General features: G+C 43.4%; 1 protein-coding gene across 1 annotated transcript in view; it reads left to right on the top strand.

Annotated features, from left to right (window-relative positions):
- LOC124613119 (nephrin-like) overlaps positions 1–23,854 on the top strand; it is a 651,915-nt gene that overhangs the window by 519,111 nt on the left and 108,950 nt on the right. Inside the window, exon 5 of the mRNA XM_047141732.1 lies at positions 8,108–8,311. Coding sequence (XP_046997688.1) covers positions 8,108–8,311 — 204 coding nt within the window. The remainder of the gene's footprint in view (positions 1–8,107; positions 8,312–23,854) is intronic.

Raw genomic sequence — 23,854 nt, 5'->3', positions numbered from 1 at the left:
CAACCCTTTCTCACTCCCTTCTCAACTACTTCTCATGTTCTTAACCTCTTATAACTGCTGTCTAGTTTTTGTTCAAATGAGCTTGCGTTTCCCGTATTTTATTCTTGATGCTTTCATAAGTTTAAAGAGTGCATGCTGGCGAACATTGTCAAAAATTTTCTCTGAATCTAAAAATTCTGTAAACAAGGATTTACTTTCTTTAACCTATATTCTAAAGGAAGTCGAATAGTCAGTAGACCTATCGCCTCCTACATTTATCGGGAACCAAAACTTATCTTCCCCAAGGTCAACTTCAGCTGCTTTCTCCATTGTTTTGTAAATAAACCATATACATATTTTGCAAAAACTCGATGCTATTCACACCTGACAGCACAACCTTTCTCTGGAATTATTACAGAATCTGAGGGCATTTCACGTGTTTAATATACAGGGAGATTATAATTAAAGTTAAACTTTCAAACCACTGTACAAATAGCACCTCTGGGCAGAACGACGACAAATTGGAACGGAATATTATCGGAGAAGGGGGAAAATGTATGTAACAAGAAAAATAAATAGTTACTAAATGTAGCATTAGATGCCACTGTATGCATCATAATTTAATAGTGGGCGACTACAACTGACAAATGAATCATACAACAATGCGTAAGGTTTACGTCTGACGTTAAACAAAGTGTACTACTCAGTGTGCATGAGTGTACAGGTATGATACTGTTAGATACGTAACGCCATCCACCACATATCACATCAGATGAGAAAAATCGGTTTTTAGTTGTCCTGAGGCCAAAAATCGCATGAAAGGCATCAATCAAAATCAAATCGGATTATTAATTTCCGTAAGACTGGCGCAAAACATGCTCACTATGCTGTCCACCGTTTTCTGCAACAAGTTAGTCTGGCCTATCCATAGATACATCTCCGTTGTGTTTGTACGAACGATACTACTTTTTGTATCGCTGAAGCATGCATGCCACCTCATCTTGGCAAGCGCCAGCAAGTGAATAATTTATCTTTCGTGTTATTATGTGTTCAGTCATTTGGTACTGTTCTGTATTGTATAGAAACGTAAGGTCATTATACATTAGAATTATTTTCGTATACCAGTAGCCGGCCCGAGTGGCCGTGCGGTTCGGGGCACTACAGTCTGGAGCCGAGCGACCGCTACGGTCGCAGGTTCGAATCATACTTCGGGTATGGATGTGTGCGATGTCCTTAGGTTAGTTAGGTTTAATTAGTTCTAAGTTCTAGGCGACTGATGACCTCAGCAGTTATGTCGCATAGTGCTCAGAGCCATTTGACCCATTTTCGTACAGCAGCCACTGTTGACACTACAGTTTATCTCTGTAGCTTCCATTATTACACCTCTTTACAGATCCCATCGTCAATAACGAAACTTATCGATTTCCTTATAGACACGCAAAAGGGAAATATTGAAAGCAGACAATAAAAAAAAACCTGTTACATCTTCGTTTCTAAATGCAAGTTAAGTAAGAAATGGTTTGTGAAATACTTAATCAGTCCTGCGTTTTGCAGAGTCACGGCGATTACAACCAATTTTGGCCTTTACAATTCCTACATGCAATAATTTTTGTTTCAACCAACAGATGACATTACTATCAAATGGAGGCAGTTGCACAGGAGCTATAGTCGGTCTTGTTAACAAAAAAATGTCAGTAATAAAAGCTCTCCATGCAGTTTTTTAAACTAAAATTCGGTAATAAAAGTATAGTGATTACTTCTTTGTATTTCAGACAGTAGCTAATGGGAAACTTTTTCTGAAATATATATACAGTCTTACTGAATCTTACAGTGTCTCGGTGATTCCAGGCTAACTTATTTCTGCCGGGAAAGTTATTAGTCTGTAGGAGGTCTCTACCATTTCTGTAACCGTTATGAATTTAAAGTGCACACTCATTTATTTTAATTTCTACACTAGATGAAACTGTGTCACTCCAGGAAGTCTAATCGTATCTCTTGACAGCACAAGAAGTGGTACAGTTTTGAAGAAACTGAATTCATATTCGGCAGGACTTCAGTTCAGACCTACGAGCGACCAGTGAGATTAAGTTTTCCATGGTTTTTAGAAACCGATTAAGACAAGTGTCGCAGTTGTTCCTTTTAAAAGACCAGTCCTATTTCCTACCCCGTCTATCCCAAATCTGAGTACGTGCTCCGTCTCTGATAACTTCCTTGTCGAAGGGCTGGATGTTTAGCTAGAGACCTCCATGAAACTTCCTGCCAGATTGAAACTTTATGCCAATTCGAGATTCGAGCTTACAATCGTGCTTTTGTGGCCAATGACCTTATCGGCTGAGTTCTCCATGTAGACTCACGACTTGCCTCCACAGCTTTACTCTCGCTAATAGCATTCTCCTAGCTTCCAAACTTTCCACAAGTTCTCCTGCACGCTTGTGGTACTGACATTCCCGAATGAGACGATATAGAAATGACTTGGACACAACCAGGGTACTGTTTCGAGAATGAGTCATTATGTTATCAAGACAGCTTAGTGTATTTTTGCTAGAATGCTACATTATGATTAGCCATAGCCTGATCGATTGGTTCTATGATAATCGACACCGGAAAGAATCTTCGTTGTGGCCAACTCATTTCTTCGCATTATCGTGTCTTCCAAGGGTGCTAGTCTCGCAAGATTCAAACTGTGAAGATTGGATGGTAGGAGAGATACTGGCGAAAATGAAGCTGTGAGGGCGAATCGCCAGTCGTGACTGGATGACTCTGTCGGTACCAGCATTGCCTGTGAAAAACAAGGTTCCGGGTTCGAGTCCCTTCCGGTACACAAATCTACTAGGGAGATGAAAACAGCACACACTGCGGTGTTGAGAGAATGATTCATTCTTGAATCTCCCTTTCTACGTTCCTTCATCCATGTCCTTACCTCTGATTTTCCCGAACGTTCGTTAAGCGAAGCACTCAGTTAGCACTACATATCTCTGCCAAACGGCTTCGAGATTTGAAATTTTTGCTGGCAGTTTGGCCGCCCGGGAGAACAGCGAGATAAGTCGCATGGATCACCTGCTAGAGATAGGGCATGTCGATTTCAGTTGACCGAAGCTGGAGTTACGCATCACAAACTAAACAGTTATTTGTAGAGGTAGTGCACACAAGGTATTTGAGAAGAAGGATTAAATTTTTTTTATCTGCCAAAGTTTTTTCCAGGTAACGTATTGTCGCCTTAAAAGTAGTTCCCTTCAGCAGTTATACACTAGCGGAGCCGTTGTTCCTAGTCTTGAAAGCAGCTCTGAAAGGCTTCAACTGTTAGGGCCTTTTACGTGTCTGTCACATTGTGTTGAATGTTCTCCAGAGTCCAAAGCGACGTTTTTAAGACATTTTTCAATTTCGGGAAAATGAGGTAGAAACGACTCATATCAGGTGAACAGGGGGCTGTGCAACAACAGAAATGCCTTTCGAGGACAAAAATTCTGTTTTGGAAATGTCCGTATGACTTGGGGCGTGGTGATGATGCCGCATTCACTTGTCTGCAACGTCCGATCTCACTCGATTCACCTCTTTTGATTTGTGATTTGCTCATTCGAACTTTCTTCGGTCGGAGAGATGTCTCAGTGTGCCACTCCTCACTTTGGCACATTCCCTCGGAATCGAATTCAGAAATCCAGGATTCATCACCTGTATTACACAACTGAAACACTGATGGTCATTGGCAATCCTCTCAAGAAGATCGACGCATACATCTTTTCGACTGTCCTTCTGCTCACTAGTGAAGTTTATTGGCACTGTTCTGGCAGAAACCTTTCGCATGTGCAAAACTTTGGTCAGTATTTGATGTATGGTGAAAGTGTTTAACAGGTCACCCATCATCCCTGTTATGAAACGTCGGTCTGATCTCACAAGAGCAAGCACAAGTGCGAGGTCATCGTCTGTTTTTGAAACTGAAGGTCTTCTTAAGCGATGGTCTTCTTCAACAAGTTCTCGGCCTTCCGAAAATGAGTTGCGCCAGTAAAAAATTTGGTGCTCTCAAAAGTCACGTGATGGCTGTGCGGAGCTGAAACTCGGACAGAGCAACTGGAAGGGATGAACACAGCGGTCTATACAAGCAGAACAGCACAGCGTTGCTAGATCGCTCACAGTGTTGTCAGTATATGAAGAAAATTAAATTTAGAAGTGTGGAAAGCAACGTTTTATTCCCAGAACAGATTCAAGATTAAAACATATGTGAGTTACTTGCAAAACCTTAGAATAATTCTATTATGGCTATTGTGTATTCGAAATTATCTCCTGCATTAATCAATGAGCTAGTTAAATTGCAATGATTAGCCCAATAATAATTACTGAACCAAAATTCTGTTTAATCGGGTAATGGGATTCAGTAATTGTCAGACACGTAATTGGCGGTTACGTTGAATAAATCAGCCCTTTTGATCCTGACTACTCTTCTTTCAGGTACCCGTTGACCAACTGAATATGATAATTGCCCAACACATGACATTAGAGTACTTCTTATACTAAGATGCGTCTCCGTATCAGGAAGGCCGGTCTTTAGAAAGATGCTTGCAACGTTACTACAAGAAGGATTCGAAAGTATTCCCATAATTGCGAGAAAAATCGAAGGTCTATCGGACTATCATATTGGATAATGATTAGGTTCCCTCTTCATAGCTGAAGCAGTACTATGAGCTGTTGTCACCTGCAGATGACAGTATATTTGGGCGACAATAAATGCGTTTTCCCGGTAAATCCCGTCTTTCCAAGTGTACTTAACAGCGCGGGCCACGCCTGTGGCTCGCATACATTTTTTCTGAATGTAATGGTTACTTGTCACAAAACTCCTATTGCAAATGATACCAGGGGAAGCGACAGTTACTAACAGCTTCCAATAAAATGCTCACCTGCTGCGCAATAATTGTCTCGATCTCAGCGTACAGTGGCGTGTGTGTGTCGACATTTGTTGAAGTAAATTATAGAGGGGGCACTAAAAGGAAAGCACTACACAAACCAATACGCGGAATGTATACCTCGAAGTTTCACATGCAAGAAGCACTCTTGTCTCAAATAAGCAATAAGATAGACTATCGTGTCATCACTTCAGCGAGTCACGATGACGATCCACGATGAAAAGAGATGAACGCTATGATAAAGAAGAGTTAGGGCGCCCACTATTAAACGTTACTGGATAGAATGTCATTGTTGTTGACCTGGGTGAGTCATAGCGTCCTACTAGTGAGTGAATTGTGGAGGGTAGAATGGGGGAGGGGAGGCATTAGTCGAGCATGCACGATTCATTTAACAGGATCGAGTCCAGTGAACAAATTTACTATGCTACAAAACTAAATATATTTGCCCGAAAACGACGAAAATGGGAAGTGTTTCACCATGAGGTAACAGTATTGTATAAGTCAATCATTGTGGAAATGTCATTTCATAAGAAATACAAAATTATTGAACTCTCATATCCTTCTGAACTGATGACCATTATCAACATCAGCATGAAGTGTGACACACACGAGCAAGAATATACTTTGTCGGAGAGCACAAATGGCCTTCAAATGTCAATTTGAGAATATCATACCCTCCCTAAAATGTATCGTCGGGTTATGAAGATTGCTGGCTGATGTGAAAGTATACATCTTCCCACTGCACACCAGACATATTGCATGGCTAACGAATCAAGGGGATCAAGAATCCATACATTCCTCAAAACACTTGTGTTGTGATTGTTTTACAGCCTGGTCACGAAGAGTACGACATCAATGTTTAACATCCTTGCAAAAGTAGCCGAGCGTTCTGCCTCTCATCAACAGTTACGAAATACGTCCTGCTGCCATCTTCTCAAACAGCTCCCTGCATTATGATACCAGGAGTTGGAGACACGTATCTCGAGATCGCTGATTTCCATTATCTTTCACCACGTCGTCTATGGCGATGTGAGCGTGGATCTGAGAGCTACAAACGCAAGCGAGATTCTCGCTGAACATCATAGAATGACAGTGTCCCCAGTTCACTCTTGTACCCTTGCACTTCAGAAGGCTGACAGTGGAAGGCCACACACAGTCTGCATGCCTGACATGGAGGAGGAATGTGCCATGTTCTGTGGAAAAAAACCCTGGGACGCATTTGCGACGGTTAGTAGCAGCGGAAGGCGTGTCTCACTATCTTATCTTGGGGGTTACTTCGTCGACAGTTTCTGTACCCATATCATCTACAGCATGTTCAGGCCCTAAGGCCTCAGGATCGACATGGCAGACTGCAGTTCTGTCAGTGGCTGTTGCAGAAGTAAGCCACAGAACCAATGTTCACATCCAAGATTTTATGTACTGATGAGGCAGGGTATTACGGATTTCCGTAAGGAACATGTATAAGCAGATGTATACCGGATTTCCATACGGAGCATGTATAAGCAGATGTAAACCCCAAGCAATTCAGCAAACAGGGCATCAACATCAGTTCTCAGTAAATGTATAGGCAGGCGTACTTGGTGACAGAGTAACAGGCCATAAATGCTACCACAAAGGTTAACTGGGGTGCGTTATCTGGGCTCTCTCTTTAATGTATAGCCACCCTTGCTGGAGGGTGTGCCATTGCAGAAAAAAATAGAAATGTGGTTCACGCATGATGTGGCACCAGCACACGTTCATCACAATGTCTCCGAAAATCTCACACAGACATTTCAGGACCCTTAGATTGGTCGCGAAGCGGGGGGAGGGGTGGGGCGGCGCACATCTCGGCCTGCTCCTGCACCAGACGTCCATCCTGTAGACTTCTGGTCATGGGGACATTTGAAGGAACTGGTCTACGCCACGGCAATTAGCAATGTGTGGAAACTACAGGGTCGTGTCCTCAATATATGTCAGCAGGTACGGGTATAACAGCAACCAGGTATACTTCAAAGAGTGCATCATTCCTTATGCTGGAGAGCAGATGGATGCATTATCATGAATGGACGCCATGTTGAACACCTCATGTAAACAGGCGTTTACCGCTTAAAGTGTGCATTTCTGTACCCATTCTAACTGGACTTAGAAACTATGCATTTCCCGGCCCATGTTTGTTGTATTTATTTTTCTTGTTTGTAGTTGACACTTGTTTTGGACATCCTGTATATTGTCGAGACAAGAGTGGGTCACCTCACAGCTCATCAAGCCGTTTCTTGGAAAGGGGGTGGGGGGGGGGGGGGGTAGGCGTACAGTGGTCAGTGGTATTATGAGCAGACAAACACGTGAACTAAAATTTGAATCCAGAAAAAACTTAGAAAAATGAATAAGAAAATGTGCATATGGCCGCGCAGTGCAACTGCACACATTCAGGTCGCCAGCTTGGACATGTGGCTAACCGCACTGTTCCGCAATGATCCTACACATGTCAAGAAAGCAGCAGGTTAGGAACACTCCAACTATTGAGCTGGGGGGGGGGGGGAGGGGGCGAATGTTTATCACACTGTGCAGATACTTGGCAGAGGTACGACGATATGTGGGCGAATGTTTGGGCGTACTGTGAGCTTCCAGTATATGGCACCAAATTCAAGTATGGTTTGTAGGTGATCGCGGAAAAGATACGCGACAGCCTGGCACATGCATAGCATAGTGTTTAGCTGGGGGAAATGAGACGTGTGTGGGGGGAAGTAGGAGATCGGGTTGGACTACTGCTTGGGGGGTGTGGAGATAGCAGGGCAATTTACATTGTGTGAGGAACCAGTCGCTGCTTTTCGTAGTGGATTAAGGCAGTGATCGTTGGTGTCTTTACATAGACAACTTACGCAAATTGACAATGTAGCCAGACTGATACGGTGTAGTTGGTGAGAAATATATATTGTGTGAAGAATCAGACTTTGTGTTTCGTAGTGGATGTAAAGCGGTGATCGTTAGTGTTTTTGCATAGACAACTTATGCAAAGTGGCGATACAGCTAGGCTGATACGATGTAGTCTTGTGTTGTTGGAAACTTGTCCACTCAGGTACGGATGCTGACGTTTGAAGTGAGTTGCCGTGTTTCTGTGGTGCCTATAACCGAGCAGTGTGTCAACACTGTAACTCCAGCTGACTGACGTCAAATGTCAAGTAATTTTTAATCGGACTATAGCACTACTGGATGTCTGATGTCGCAGTTTCCCAGACGTATTCTCGTGCTCGCAGGTCGCCCTCCGCCGCGGGTGACGTGGTGGCAGGACAACGCGCTGCTGGACGACCAATGGGAGGCGCTACCAGGCCGGCGCGTGCGCAACACCCTGCATCTGCGCAAGCTGGCGCGCCACCAGCTGCATGCCGTGCTCACGTGCCAGGCAGCCTCCAGCCCGCTGGCCGCGCCCCTGTCTGGAGCCGTCACCCTGGATCTCAACCGTGAGTACCTTCGTCCACAGTCATACTAAGTTCATTTTATTAGGAAACTAAGCAGTTTATTAAAATAAAAACACCCTCGCTCACGATTTTCAGTGTGTCGCCGAGACGAAAAAGTGGATATCGCTTAGCATTATACACACTGTAAGGGTGTACATTTGTACTACGTTAATTTAGGTCAACACCTTTCAGACTGCAGTTATTGGTGGCCACCAGTTGGCTTTGACTGTCAGAGCAGCTCCTCGGTTTGGAGAAGGACGCCAGGAGCGCAGGGACACATTTCTAGGAGGTAGCTGGCGGTTAGGAACACTCCGGTAATGGCAAGCTATTAGACGTAGAGAGTTCCGTCAGAAATCGCTGATAAGACATGCAAAAGTTTTGCAGGAATGTCCGTTTTGGGTGACAACGGAAGATATACTTTCAGAAAAAAAAAAGACTCATCATGAAGAAATTATCCGAATGGGACGGAAATCGTTAGATGTGATGTAGCTGTACAGACAATGATTACAATTTCAGAAAAAGCGAACGATTTATGCAAGAGAAAGATCTTCACAACCTGAGTGATCCAATAGCGCATTTGTTCATCACTGGCCCATACGCAAGCTATTATTCGGCTTAGGTCTGGCAGTGTTGCTTGATGGCCTCCTGAGAGTATCGTGCCAAATTCTGTTCAACTGGCGCATAAGATAGTCAAAATCCAGGTTGGTAGGAGGTCCTTCCCATAACGCCTTCCAACGATCTCAGTTAGGTAGAGATCCGACGACCTTGTTGTCCACGGTAGGATTTGACAAGCACGTAGACAAGCAGTAGAAACTCTCACCTTATATGGGCGGCCATTGCCTTGTTGATACGTAAATTGGCTTTCCATGAAGGGCAACAAAGCGTGCCACTGTGCTGTAAGGCTGCCGCCCATGTCAACCAAAGGGATTCTGCTGTGAAGGGAAACGGTATCCCAGACCATCACTCCCACTTTTAGGACCATATGACAGGCGACAGCCAGGTTGGTACCTGATCACTTCTGGGGCGTCGCCAGAAATGTCTTCGGCCTGATATACCATTGATATCAGCTTCTAACTGAGCTCCAATGACCATCGAAGTGGCATTCGGAGACACCCCAGATAACGGAGGGATCCCAAACCGACTGTCACACGCCATATGGAGCGATGGTTTGGCGAGCCATTTCATTTCGTAACAGGACCCGTTTGGCTGTCTTCCGTGCCATCCTCAACACGCAGTTGTACATCGACGATATTCTACACATCGTGTTCTTGTCCTCTATAGCAAGCCATCCTCTACTTACGTTTTAGCAAGATAATGATCGCTCGCACACTGCGAGAATGTCTACCTTGGCCAGCAAGTTCTTGAGATCTCTCCCCATTTGAGAATGTATGGAGCATTATGGAGAGTATCCTCCAACCACCTAGGGATTATCACGATGTAATGCTCCAATTGGACAGAATTCGTCCCAATATGCGTCAGAAGGACATCCAACAACTCTGTCAATCGATGTCAAGCCGAATATCTGCATGCATAAGGATCAGAGGTGGACCATTGCGCTTTAGACTTGGCTGAATTGGTGAATCTCTCCTGAGTAAATATTCCAATTTTTCTGGAATTCTAATAATTTTTTGTTCGTACTTGTACGTCGCATTTGCCGATTCCGTTTTCATTCGGACAAATCCTTCGTGGTGCGTCTTTTTTTGTCTTGAAGTGTAGTACCTACCCTGACAGTCCGCTGCTTTTTTGCTAGGACAGGGTTTCTAGGTAGCTTGGTTACTCAGCTTCACTTTTGTCGATGTGCTGGTGCAGGCAACATGCAGCGTCTGTGTCCATCACATGGGTACAGCTATGAAATGGACAGGCTCGCCAGACCGTCACTCAGTATGGCGGGCGGCAGTCGGGTTGTGATTCCTCCGTTGTCTGGGGAGTCTCCAAACGTCTTCGATGGTCATCGGAGCTCATTTCGAAGCGAGGCTTATGACTGACTATACGTTATGCTTGCAGTTTGAGGGAAACTTGCTCACATGGTGGGTAAGAATCGAAATGATACAGAGATCAGACTTAAGGGACAAAATTATTTTTATCGACAATGTTAGGAACTACTTCGAAAGAACTTGATCACTGTCCAAAGGGTCGGCTGCCATTCTCTGAAAATGCGCTACATGTCACATGCTGATGGCTGGTACCAATACTATACAGTTGGAGCCAGAAAGATCCACTGGTTTGATTTAATCGAATATCTCTCCCAGTCTTGTGCTAATCCTTTTGTCTCCCCTGTATGTTATATCTGCTCTAACCCGCAATCCACGCTGTAGTGTAGTCTTCTCGAGCAGTATAGTTCCTCGACCGCTCCATACTTTTCTACGTCAAAATATTAAACTTTGGAAATTATCCCACTAAGTCATCCTTTCTCCTAACACTCAGTTACTTGGTGTACCTATTACTTCTTTATTATGTCACTATATGTCAATTTAATGTTTAATTTGTTTATGTTGAACTATATTTTAAATACACAAAGCGGCCAAAATTCATCGGAAGTCACTGTGAAACGAGTCGGTCTTCGATTACTGAAGCCTAATCGGTATATTTATGTTGTGTACATAGTTCCGCGTAGTCAGCGCGTACACAACTTTCCCATTAGAGCGCGCCCCGCTAAGCACAACAGCGCAGGCGCAGCGCTCGTCCGTCTCCACACTGCAAGATGGCACACCCATAGAGACGGACCAAATTCTGCTTCCGCCGATCCGCGCATTAATATGTAACGCAACCAATGAGATTGCTGCTAACGTAGAACCTTTTCTTCTCGCGGATCACACTCGCGCGGTGATACACGAACGCGCGAGGTGTTATAACGAGTGTACAGACCTCCTATTAGTTAGTCTGCATCAGTCTGTACCAGTCTGCTTTAGTCTCTACCAGTCTGTACGAGTTCTACATTTGTCTGTACCAGACTTGAGTCAAGTTTCAGTCTGCGCCTAATAAGATTACCATATTCCTGTACATAGTCATGAAGATAAATGTATAGACACTTTTGTCAAGTATCAGAGGTATATGTGAGAATAAGATTAACGCACCAATACCAAAGGAGCCTCAGATTGTCAATTGTAAATAGCATCCAGAACCAAGTTAAGTAATTTTTATGCTCGTTATTATTTTAATAAATGTGTGTGAAAATTAATCAAGTTCTGTTTAATGTTGGTCACCGTCAATCTGCTACTCTAAGCGTGCGAGTGGCGATTCTATCGTCTGACCTAACGGCAGAAGATAAACACGCCACGATAAGACCACGAGACATATTGCTGACGCTCACCTACTTAGTTAAAGCGACAAGTCAAATAATCTGTCCTCGTAGCCGGCCGGGATGGCCGAGCGGTTCTAGCCGCTACAGTCTGGAACCGCGCGACCGCTACGGACGCAGGTTCGAATCCTGCCTCGGGCATGGATGCGTGTGACGCCATTAGGGTAGTTAGGCTTAAGTAGTTTTAAGTTCTATGGGACTGATGACCTGAGAGCCATTTGAACCGTATGTCCCGGTAGAAACAGCTTCGTGACACTCTTGCAGTGATCCTGTGTGGTAGTTTATGCGTGTCATATCTAAGATCGGGTCTACATGCTGTTGGCCACTGAATCATGAATTATTACGTAGTCCCGACAGGCTAGCATCGAAGCGCCTTGTACAGATTGCCATTCCTCGTCCGAAGTCGGTTAACTTGACACAGGTTGCCATGTTCACTAGACTCCTGTCTGCAATTGACTGCTCACATCTCGCTATAAACCATATCTAGCCACAACATTCGGGCGGCGTGAAGGGTACATCCTCATAAGGCATAACACTTGCCGTAGCGTTTGACCCCCCATTTTGTCTGCATTTTGTTTCTGTCTATTCTCCCACTGTTCATTTACTGGTATCACATAGTGCTGTAGCCCTAACGTAAAAGTTGCAGCAACGTCTTTCCCTGTTGCATATGATATCAGATAACAGTAGATTTTACCAGTCGAAAAAAATCGTAATCCAATTTGGCCGTTATGCACCTGATTTCTCTCTTGCGCCATTCCTGTGGCATAGTTCCTTAAATTAAGCGATGTTCTGTTTCTCAGTTGACAGTACTGATAAAGCACATCTTTTAGTGTGCTTTATTTTCCCAAGCAAGCAGTGTTTTCTTTCTGTCGAACATAATATTGGCATATATGAGTCTTTAGCCACTTTCAGTGAACGCGAAAATATTTTGGAGTGAAAGAGACGAAAAATAAATGCATTTGTTCACATACTATTTTGTAAACATTGTTAGTTTTACGTGTAATGTGTAAATTAAACTCGTGTAGCACTCTCTATTTTCACTTTCATTATTGAAATTTGTATTTTTATTCGGCCATTTGAACATTGTATCGATATTAACTGTTAAATGGTTTTCATGACGAACTGACTTCACAGGGCCATTATACGTGACAATGCTATCTACATCTACATCTACATTTATACTCCGCAAGACACCCAACGGTGTGTAGCGGAGGACACTTTACGTACCACTGTCATTACCTCCCTTTCCTGTTCAGTCGCGTATGGTTCGCGGGAAGAGCGACTGCCCGAAACCCTCTGTGCGCGCTCGAATCTCTCTAGTTTTACATTCGGGATCTCCTTGGGAGGCATAAGTAAGGGGAAGCAATACAATCGATACCTCATCCACTATCGCAAACGATAGTTTATAAAGAGGTCGGCGATTATTCCTGGTACTGAGACACAGAGTTGTTTAGATGGCATACATTTATGTCGTTATTATGGCGCATTTCACCGTCAGCCATTATCAAACCCACTCTTGTTATTTTCATTTGGTATGCCTTAAAAATTATCATGATTACCAGTTTCTACGATATTTTACTTAGAGTGCTCCGTATACAGGGTAGTCCATTGATAGTGACCGGGCCAAACATCACACGAAATAAGCATCAAACGAAAAAACTACAAAGAACGAAACTCGTCTAGCTTGAAGGGGGAAACCAGATGGCGCTATGGTTGGCCCGCTAGAAGGCGTTGCCATAGGTCAAGCGGATATCAACTGCGATTTTTTAAATAGGAACCCCCAATTTTTATTACATATTCGTGTAGTACGTACAGAAATGTGAATGTTTTAGTTGGACCACTTTTTTCGCTTTGTGATAGATGGCGCTGTAATAGTCACAAACGTTTAAGTACGTGGTATTAAGTAACATTCCGCCAGTGCGGTCGGTATTTGCTTCGTGATACATCATCAGTGTTAAAATGGACCGTTTATCAATTGAGGAAAAGGTCGATATCGTCTTGCTGTATGGCTATTGTGATCAAAATGCCCAACGGGCGTGTGCTATGTATGCTGCTCGGTATCCTGGACGACATCATCCAAGTGTCCGGACCGATCGGCGGATAGTTACGTTATTTAAGGAAACAGGGAGTGTTCAGCCACGTGTGAACGTCATCCACGACCTGCAACAAATGATGATGCCAAAGTAGGTGTTTTAGTTGCTGTCGCGGCTAATCCGCACATCAATAGCTGACAAACTGCGCGAGAATCGGGAATCTCAGAAACGTCGGTGTTGAGAATGCTACATCAAAATCAGCTGCACCCATACCATATTTCTTGCACCCGGAATTGTATGGCGACGACTTAGAACGTCGTGTACAGTTCTACCACTGAGTACAAGAGAAATTATGGGATGCTGACAGATTTTCTGCACGCGTTTTATTTAGCGACGAAGCGTCATTAACCAGCAGCGGTAACATGAACCGGCATAATATGCATTATTGGCAACGGAAAAGTCACGATGGCTGAGACAAGAGGAACATCAGTGACCTTGGCAGGTTAATGTATGGTACAGCATTATGGGAGGAAGGATAATTGGCCCCCATTTTATCGATGGCAATCTAAATGGTGCAATGTTTGCTGATTTCCTACGTAATGTTCTACCGATGTTACTCCAAGATGTTTCACTGCATGACAGAATGGCGATGTACTTCCGACATATTGGATGTCCGGCACATAGCTCGCGTGCTGTTAAAGCGGTATTGAATAGTATATTTCAGGACAGGTGGATTGGTCGTCGAAGCACCATACCATGGCCCGCACTGTCACCGGATCTGACGTCCCCGGATTTCTTTCTGTGAGGAGAGTTGAAGGATATTTGCTATCGTGAGCCACCAACAACGCCTGACAACATGCGTCAGCACATTGTCAATGTATGTGCGAACATTACGGAAGGCGAGCTACTCGCTGTTGAGAGGAATGTCGCTACACGTATTGCTAAATGCATTGAGGTTGACGGAAATAATTTTGAGCATTTATTGCATTAATGTGGTATTTACAGGTAATCACGCTGTAACAGCATGCGTTCGCAGAAATGATTAGTTCACAAAGGTACATGTATCACGTTGGAACAACCGAAATAAAATGTTCAAACGTACCTACGTTCTGTATTTTAATTTAAAAAAACCTACGTGTTACCAACTGTTCGTCTAAAATAGTGAGCCATATGTTTGTGACTATTACAGCGCCATCTATCACAAAGCAAAGAAAGTGGTCCAACTAAAACATTCGTATTTCTTTACGTACCACAGGAATATGTCATAAAAATGGTGGTTCCTGTTTAAAGAAACGCAGTTGATATCCGTTTGACCTATGGCAGCGCCATCTAGCGGGCCAACCATAGCGCTATCTGGTATCCCCCTTCAAGCTAGACAAGTTTCGTTCCTTGTAGTTTTTTCGTTTGGCGTTTATTTCTTGAAATGTTGGGCCCAGTATGGTCGCAGGTTCGAATCCTGCCTGGGGCATGGATGTGTGTGATGTGCTTAGGTTAGTTAGGTTTAAGTAGTTCTAAGTTCTAGGAAACTGATGACCTCAGCATTTAAGTCCCATAGTGCTCAGAGCCATTTGAACCATTTTTGAACGTTTCATATTAAGGATGCTACCTGAGGGAAGAACTGAAGGACCCACTCTCGGAGGAAGAAACAAAATGAAACTTCAGTGATTAGAATATCGAGTTAAATTTACAAAGAGAGTGGCAGTATGAGCCGACTTCTCACTAGGAGTTGCACCCTCTCTGGCTTCGATACTTGCACTTATCCGGTTGGGAAGGCTGTCATAAAGCCATCGTATACTCTCCTGAGGCAAACTGATCCAAAAGTATTGAATCTGGTCCTTGGTATCCTGAGTAACAGCACTGGGGCGTTGCTCACGTCTGAGCTGGCCCCTCATAATTATGTTCTATCCGGGAGGGATCTTACTGGTCGCGGGAATATGTCATCACAGTTCACAACGACAGGTCCCATGTCTGAACGAGCATTGTCCTGTTGGAAAACTGCTCCACGACACTGTAGCATGAGGAGTCACGGTGTAAATGACAAATCATTGTGCCGTCAGAGTGCAGCCAATCACTGCCAGCCGTGATCTGGAGTTACATCCGATGGCTTCCCACACCACGAAGCTTGGAGTAACACCGCTGTGCTTCTCCAAAACATTGGAAGAATGAGACCTCTCGCGAGGTCGCCGCCATACCTGCCGCCGATGTCCATTCGCAGTAGTGCAGAACCACGATTCATCGCTTAACACAATGCGACGCCATTCAGCAACAGTCCATAGTTCGTGATGATGGCACCTCTCCAAACGTATCCATTTGGCTCGCAGTGTTAACACCAGCCTACGCGTAGATGATAATTCCCTAGACCGATTGCGGCTATTGTCAGACCAATGGTGGAGAGGAATGCGACAGAATGTTGCAGGCAGGTTACTTGTTTTCGAATGGGATGTCTGGTGCGGAGGTGAAAGGGTTACGATGTGCTTGGTGCAAAGTACGGCGACGACGAGTACGCTTGCACCTCATGTTCCCATATAGTACAGAATAGGCCACTGTTACATCCGAATGCCCCACAAATCTGCATGGAGATCGACAACGGGGGCGCCTTTCATACTATGTTAGCTGCTGACAAGGCTCTCACATGAGATCGTGGCATCTCTACATCCTTCCATCTGAGGCTGCTCACGTTCCTGATATAACCTACCAGGCCTGGTAAAAACATTAGACTAACAACACTAGCGTTCTCTGGTGGCCGTTGTGTCCGTCACTGATAATTGCAGCTCTAATCATTAACTTTTCTTCCCATAGCGTGTACATGTACCAAATTACGTTGACATCCGACCATTTCTTCTGAGTACTTCATTTTTTTGTTACGTAGTATAAGCAACAAACGTAAGTTACAGCTTACGTACACTCTGATAAGCAGCCAATATGAAGTATGAAGTAAAAATATTGTATATACAAGGGTCATTGCAAATGTTTTGCACAATAAGATAAAACTGAAGAAAGTAAATTATTTTACAAAATACGTTTACAGGTCTTCATTATTATCTTCACTCTTGCTCATGGCAGCTTCCGAAACTTCTGGCAAATTCTGCGTTCCGGATATAGCACCTTAATTGCTGAGCTGTCTGATTAGTCGTGTCACCTCACTGGAAGCTTCGTAAACTGTATACGTTTCCCATAGAAATGTTATTTCAGTTAGGGAAGCAAATCAAAGTATGATGGGTTCATATCAGAACCAGGTGGTGGATGGAGAGGTATTTAACATACATATTTGTCGAGCGTTTCTATCACTGGTAGGACAGTATGCGATCTTATATTCTCGTGAAAAATGAGGACACCAGCTGGAAACAAATGAGGTCTTCTTTGACGAATTTTCGGGCGCAAAATGTTTTGCAGAAACAGTTCGTAGTAAGCGTCTGTTACAGATCTCCTCTGGCGCACTCCATTTGCATCTATGACTCCATTCACGTCATACGCAACAATCATTGTCAGTTTCACTTTTGAATGTTGGTGGTAGAATGTTTTCGGCCGTGGAGCGTCGGAACTTATCCATTGTGATGACTGAGACTTCAGTTCTGACTGAGAAACTCATATCGAGGCTTCATCAAGTGCAACAATCCTGTTCAGAAACTGTTGTCCTTCTGCCCGAAAACTTCGTAGCAATTTTTCTGCGACGCCTTTGTGACTCGTTTTTGCTCTCCACTCAGTTCATGCGGAACCCATGTGACGGCATTTCTCATCTTCAACTTTTTAGTTATGATATTGTAAACTGAAATGACAGACATTGTAGTATCATGTGGTACCTCCTCATATGTTTTTCGTCGATCCTCTCTCAAAAAGTCATTAACAATAAACTGAGAGTTCTAGTCTGTTGCAATTAATGGCATTCCACTTACCGGGCTGTCTTCAATGCTTACTCAACCTCCACGGAAACGAGCACACAACCTTGGTACTGTGTTACGATCCATTACAGTCATCACACACAACTCTCTCAAAACACTGTAAATTTCCGTTGCGTTCTTTCCACGTATAAATTCCATTTTGATGTGGGAACGGCGGTCATTAAGTGTAATCCGACCTGAGTCGATTTCAGCTTACATTTTAAAACTAAATTCTCCACGAAACAACCACGCGAAGAAGCAAACACGTATACGAGAGTCACACGTAATTCCTGCTCACAACTGACATGAATTGGAACTTTATCACGCCACCGTAACGGTCCTGCACGCGGTGTGCAGGACTTTAGAAGTGAACCTCGTAGGATTTACTACGTGTGCTTTCGTAACTGAGGATCGCAAAACTAAAGTGCTACCTAGAATGAAGGGAAAAAGGGTGGCATAAAGAAAAGTTGGTAGTCGTCTTTCTACATCTGAAAGATGTTGTCTATTGAAAGTCCGCCTCAGTCGTAAAACAGTGGCGCTAGTAACGCTGCTATGAGGATGCAAATCAGGTTGGTTTTAGATACTGGCAGTAACTGTCTTGAGCGTTAGTTACGTTTGAGACTGGGAATAATGGGTTGTTGTTGTCAGGACGCCATTATAAATACTTCACTTAGTTTAAACGAGGTACTGTAATAGGGCTCAGGAAAGCTGGAAGTTCCTCCAGCGATATTGCAGAAAGACTTGGCAGGAATGTAGCCACTGTACATTCTTACCGTTAGTGATATTCACGAGAATGTATGGTCGCAAGAAGAACGGGCTCCGGACGGTGAAGTGGCGCTACCAAGGGGGAAGACCACTGTGTTCGGCGTATGGCACTGGCGCATCGTGCTGCGTCTGCAGCACCAATTTGGGCAGCAGTTGGCACCATAGTGACGCATTGAACTGTTGCAGATTGGTTACTTCTAGGGCAGCTCAGAGCTAGACGCCCTTTAGCGAGCATTCCACAGAACCCAGACCACTGCTTATCGCGACTCCAGTGGTTTCAAGCGAGAGTTCATTGGAGGCCAGGGTGGAGGTCTGTTGTGTTTTGTGATGGAAGCTGGTTCTGCCTCGGTGTCAGTGATAGCCGTGTGTTGGTTAAGATGCCATTTGATGGCCTGCAACCAACCTGTCTGCGTGCTAGACACTCTGGACCTAAACCTGTAGCTAGAGTCTGAGGTGCGATTTCGTACGACAGCAGGATCATTCTCGTGGTTATTCCGAGCACCCTTACTGCAAAATTGTACGGCAATCTGGTGATTCAACCTATAGCGCTACAGCAGTCCTAGAGGAGTTTTCCAATAGGACAATGCTCGCATGCACTTCGCTGTTGTAATCCAACGATCTCCGCAGAGTGTATTAACGTTCCCTTGGCCTGCCAGATCAGCAAGTGTGCCACCAGTTGAGCACATTTGGAGCATCGCCGAATGATACTTCCAGCGTCGTCTTCAAGCAGCATTAACCGTCCAAATGCAGCAGGGATGGAATTCCTTCGCACAAACTGACATCTGGTGCTTGTACAACCCAGTGCATGCACGTTTATATGCTTGCATCCAACATTCTGGTGGCTACACCGGCTATTAATGTACCAGTATTTCACATTTGCAATGACTTATCTCGCACCTACATTAAACTGTGAACCTGCAACGTTAATCACTTAAATGTATTCCCGAAATTTCATAACTCAACATTAATTATTCTGTGATGTAGCGATTTTTTCCGTCAGTGTATTTCCAAAACTCTAGCTTCTAGCTGGTTAATAAACGGAAAAGGGAGAGCGACAGGAGCACGCTGGAGAAAATTTTAAATAGCAGGGCAGTGGCTCGTGGACCGAACGGAAATTACCCGCGGGCTGGTGGCCATAAATCAGCGGTGGCTGTCTTGCGCCATGGCGAGAGCAGAGCCGGTCACAGTGGCACGGCCGGGCCGCGCCATGGCTGCGCGCCTTTAATACGCGGCCGGCGGTAAACCCGGTAATTTATTACCTCCGGTCGGCGCAATTTCGATGCTTACTTGGCGAAACCTGTTAATGAATAGATAATACGGCGTTCAGCGGACAGTGCATCGACTGCTCGTTGTATCATAACCGCGTTGTAGCTTGCTGTGTGCCCTTAGGTGCTTCGGAGTGGCGTAAAAAATTTCTCGCCGTTTAAAGTCAACAGCAGATATACACGTCCTGTGCTTTGTGATCACTTCTGTCGACCGTCATCGTCCTGGCTGTCATCTATCAAGTGGTGTTCTTCCGGAGATTGCGTTCTTGCGCAGGTTTGTGTATTTGATATGGATTACAAATCTAAATGTCAGAGTAATTTTTATTATGTGAATTGAAGGTGCAGGGGGAAAACGAAAAGGCACTTATGATATCAGCTGCATCTGGACTTTATACAGAATCAGCGGCGTCTAGTGGAAATGTGTACTGGACGGGGAATCGAACCCGGCACCTCCTGCTTGGTAGGCAACTACGTTAACCACTGCGCCACACAGACATAGTGTTTATCGCAAAAGCGCGGACTGTCTCGGTATGCTCCTCAGCCAACTCCCACTCCCACGCAGCGCAGCCAATGCGTAGTCCGCAGCCATGTCCACCATTCTCGCTACTTTGAGATTCCCTCTGGAGGTCGAAAGCAAATCAGCATCGGCGATGAAGTTTATGCTTTCATTGCTCCTCGAGGTGAATCAGTTGTATGATTGTGTGGTGTCTGTTCTTTTGGACATGTCAGACTTTATGTGGACTGCGGTTGGTGGCAATGGGTATGGGTGTGAAGTCAGTCGGGGAGCATGCTGACATACTCCGGTGATAAACAGCAGAAACCACGCGTTTGTATAAATTTACTTTTGTTACTAGCTGACAAACCAGGCATTCCCCAGGTATTCATTTTACCAGTTTTTTTAATCAGAAACGTAAACAAAAACAAAAATGAACTGTGTTTACAGTATCATATCGCGGACCGTTTCCGTCTGGCACCTGTGTCGCATGTCTACAATACCATTTTCAAGCGACTCTATGGGAACGCCTCTTCATAGCTCCATAGGCGACGGTTGTTTTTGTCTACCGCCTTTTTCCTGCCAGGAGTCAGTGATATCATTAAGTTAACTCGACTGTAGGAGAGTCAGGGCTTACGAGTCATATCTCTTAAACTACGTGTCGTATAACGATACTTGTGTAGGTCCATTCAGCGGCGTATTTAGATATTGTCTGCAAAATATACCTCGAATAGAGCTAGTAGCAATGAAACAATAAATTTAGTCCCCATGCACAATTCCAAGGTGGCCGAGCGGCTCTAGGCGCTACAGTCTGGAACCGCGCGACCGCTACGGTCGCAGGTTCGAATCCTGCCTCGGGCATGGATGTGTGTGATGTCCTTAGGTTAGTTAGGTTTAAGTAGTTCTAAGTTCTAGGGGACTGATGACCTCAGAAGTTAAGTCCCATAGTGCTCAGAGCCATTTTTGAGCCACAATTCCAAGTTTTCCATGCATGCCAGTGTTTATGACGTCATATCTCCTGAATTACGTGTAGCACCGTGATACAATTTTGTAGACACATTTAACGGGACCATTTAACGGAATATGTGGATAGTTTCTGCAAAAATTTATTGCGAATAGAGTTACTAGAGCAAAAGTAGTAAATTTAAATGTCTTGCATGATGCGGTAGCTTCTCTTGCATGTCGTTGTTTGCAACGTGTAGTGTTTTAGGAGGTGTGGAACGCACGCACACACACACACACACACACACACACACACACACACACACACACACACACACACATACATACACAAACGAAAGCTTTAATAAGCATCTCATTTCAGCGAGGGAGAGAGTCCAAAAAATTTTACAGGTGTACTGAATCCAGTAGAAGTCACTCATTGATGATTATATCCCGCAGAGCTACCAGATTGCGGCATGTTGACTGATATGTTTCACTCGCTGTTTCAGACTGTCTCAGGTACTTTGAATGGAAATAAGATCGGGTGATTCGGCAAGGCAGTCGGGGTGCAGTAGCGCGCCAAGATGTTCATCAAACCACGGATTTTCGCGTACAGCTCTGTAAACACTACTGTTGTCGTCTTGGAACACTGTGCCCAACTTCATGCCCATATTTTACGCAGCTAACTTATTATTCACGAGTAAGAGACTTCCTTTTCATATTATCTCAGTGCAAATACCATATTATTTGCTTTGAAGTACTTCTGAACTGGATACTTTGCATATAGCATCTTGCTAGGCCATTATCTGTGCCCATCGTACAAGATGGCTTTTCTAAACGAATATACTTTCAGAAACGAGAAATATATCTGAATTGTAATTTACCTATTCCTGCTATGGCTGAAATTGCTTCCATAACTGAAAATGTGTGTCGAGATAAAGTTACACGTTCTGTGGCCTAACTGACAGTCCCTAATTTCTGCCCGTCGTACAAGCCGCGAAGATTCGGAATTCAAAAACACGTATAAGGATAAACTCATGACTGTTATTTTATCTGAGTTCATTTTGAAAGATGTTATCTCTTCATGCCCGTAACTACTCGTACTCATCGACTAAACTTACTCCAAACACTGTCATTATTTAAAATTATAAAAATTCGGAAGTTTTGCACCGGTCCCTGGTAATAAAAGTAATTATAAAGAGTTTGGGCGAGTCGTTAGTCATATAAGTAAGATAGTACTAAAATGGCAACGAAAGAAAATGACGACTATCATCAACTATATTTGTTTTAAGTAGTACGGGAAAATAAAGGAAATTCAAATTACATTGACTAGAATGGTAACTTTCATGAGTCTTTGCCACGTATGTAACAATTGTAAAATTCTTTTCATATCATAACACTCACAGTTAATTGCTCTTTGGATAACTGTGCGAAGAGAGGAAGGAACTAAGTACATTTTAATACTTTGTCGTAACAGCGTGACAGAAAGAATCACATGTTTGCCAACTCGTTTAACGAAGGATTCTCGTATAGTTTTCTCTTGCATCTGTAGCATTTCAGTGATTCATGTGGTATGGCTCTGTTACTACAAACACTGTACTCCTTATTCAAGATGCCTGGTGGAAGAAGAAAAATATTAGGACGGGGATACCAGACAAACACCCTCAAAACAAAGATATATTTGAAAAACAACGCACACAAAGTATTCCAGAAAATGGCAACGATTATATATATATATATATATATATATATATATATATATATATATATATATATATATATAAAAATTCTGAATCCATATAGCTCAACTGAAGACAGCGATACCAGACTTTCCCCTCCCCCTCCCCCCCACCCCAAAAAAGCCTCATAAGCGAAAAACTGCGCACTGGAATTCATCTAAAATAAACCGAACAGAAAATGGAAAACACACAACTGCCATCGAATATTTAATTTGATCTCTGTATCATAAACGATATAACACAAAAATTCCTCCGGAATAAACCGAAGGAAAATATGAAAAAAATACACAAGTGCAATCGCATTGTATTCCGACCTACATATCTCAAACGAAGAGATACCAAACACTCCAAAAAGACAACCACATAATCGATAATTAGCAGACACGAATTTCTCTAAAATGAAGCAAACATAGCATACAAAAAGCAGATAATTGGAATCGAATATTTCAATTAATTTTGTAATGTAAACGCCGACAGGTTTTTCCGACACAGCCCACTAAATAACGATTTAATAAAAAGAAAACACAAATTCCTTCAGAATAAACCGAAAGAAAATACATAGTGATAATGCAATCGCACTACAAATAAAAATTAACAGGTCAAAAACCGAAAGCAAATAAATAACCAATAAATACCATAGACATCAACTGAACCATTACTACAAATCTCAAGGAAAAACACACATTCGTCACAAGAGGAAGCTACTGGTAACAAGAAAGGGACACCTATAAGAACAATCGATTTCATATACGTGGCACCTCCACGATGTTACACTAACAAAAAGAAAAGAGCACTTGGAAAAAAAAAACAGCCAAATGTTTGTGAAAGCCATAGTTACAAATAACATAACTACTCGTTTCACTCACGAGCTGCTGAGTTAAGCATTTAGGTTCCTGTTCAACTTCGCCCTCTACAAACTTGTCACAACGCAGAAAAGAAAATACACGGTAATTATAATCAATAATAATTTCACTCGCAACAATTTAATTTCTTGTATAAACTAGATAGTGCCAAAAGCAGGAAGAAACAGCCAAATATCTGTAAGAAAAAAATAAAAATGTCAGCGCAAATAATTTCTCTATCAACTAATTAAGCTATTTTCTTAGGTACCCCCACACACCCTCGTACACTCG

Source organism: Schistocerca americana, chromosome 4, assembly GCF_021461395.2.
Source record: "Schistocerca americana isolate TAMUIC-IGC-003095 chromosome 4, iqSchAmer2.1, whole genome shotgun sequence".
Taxonomy (NCBI): domain Eukaryota; kingdom Metazoa; phylum Arthropoda; class Insecta; order Orthoptera; family Acrididae; genus Schistocerca; species Schistocerca americana.
Note: the sequence above shows the minus strand (reverse complement) of the source record. Positions and strands in the feature narration are given on the sequence as shown.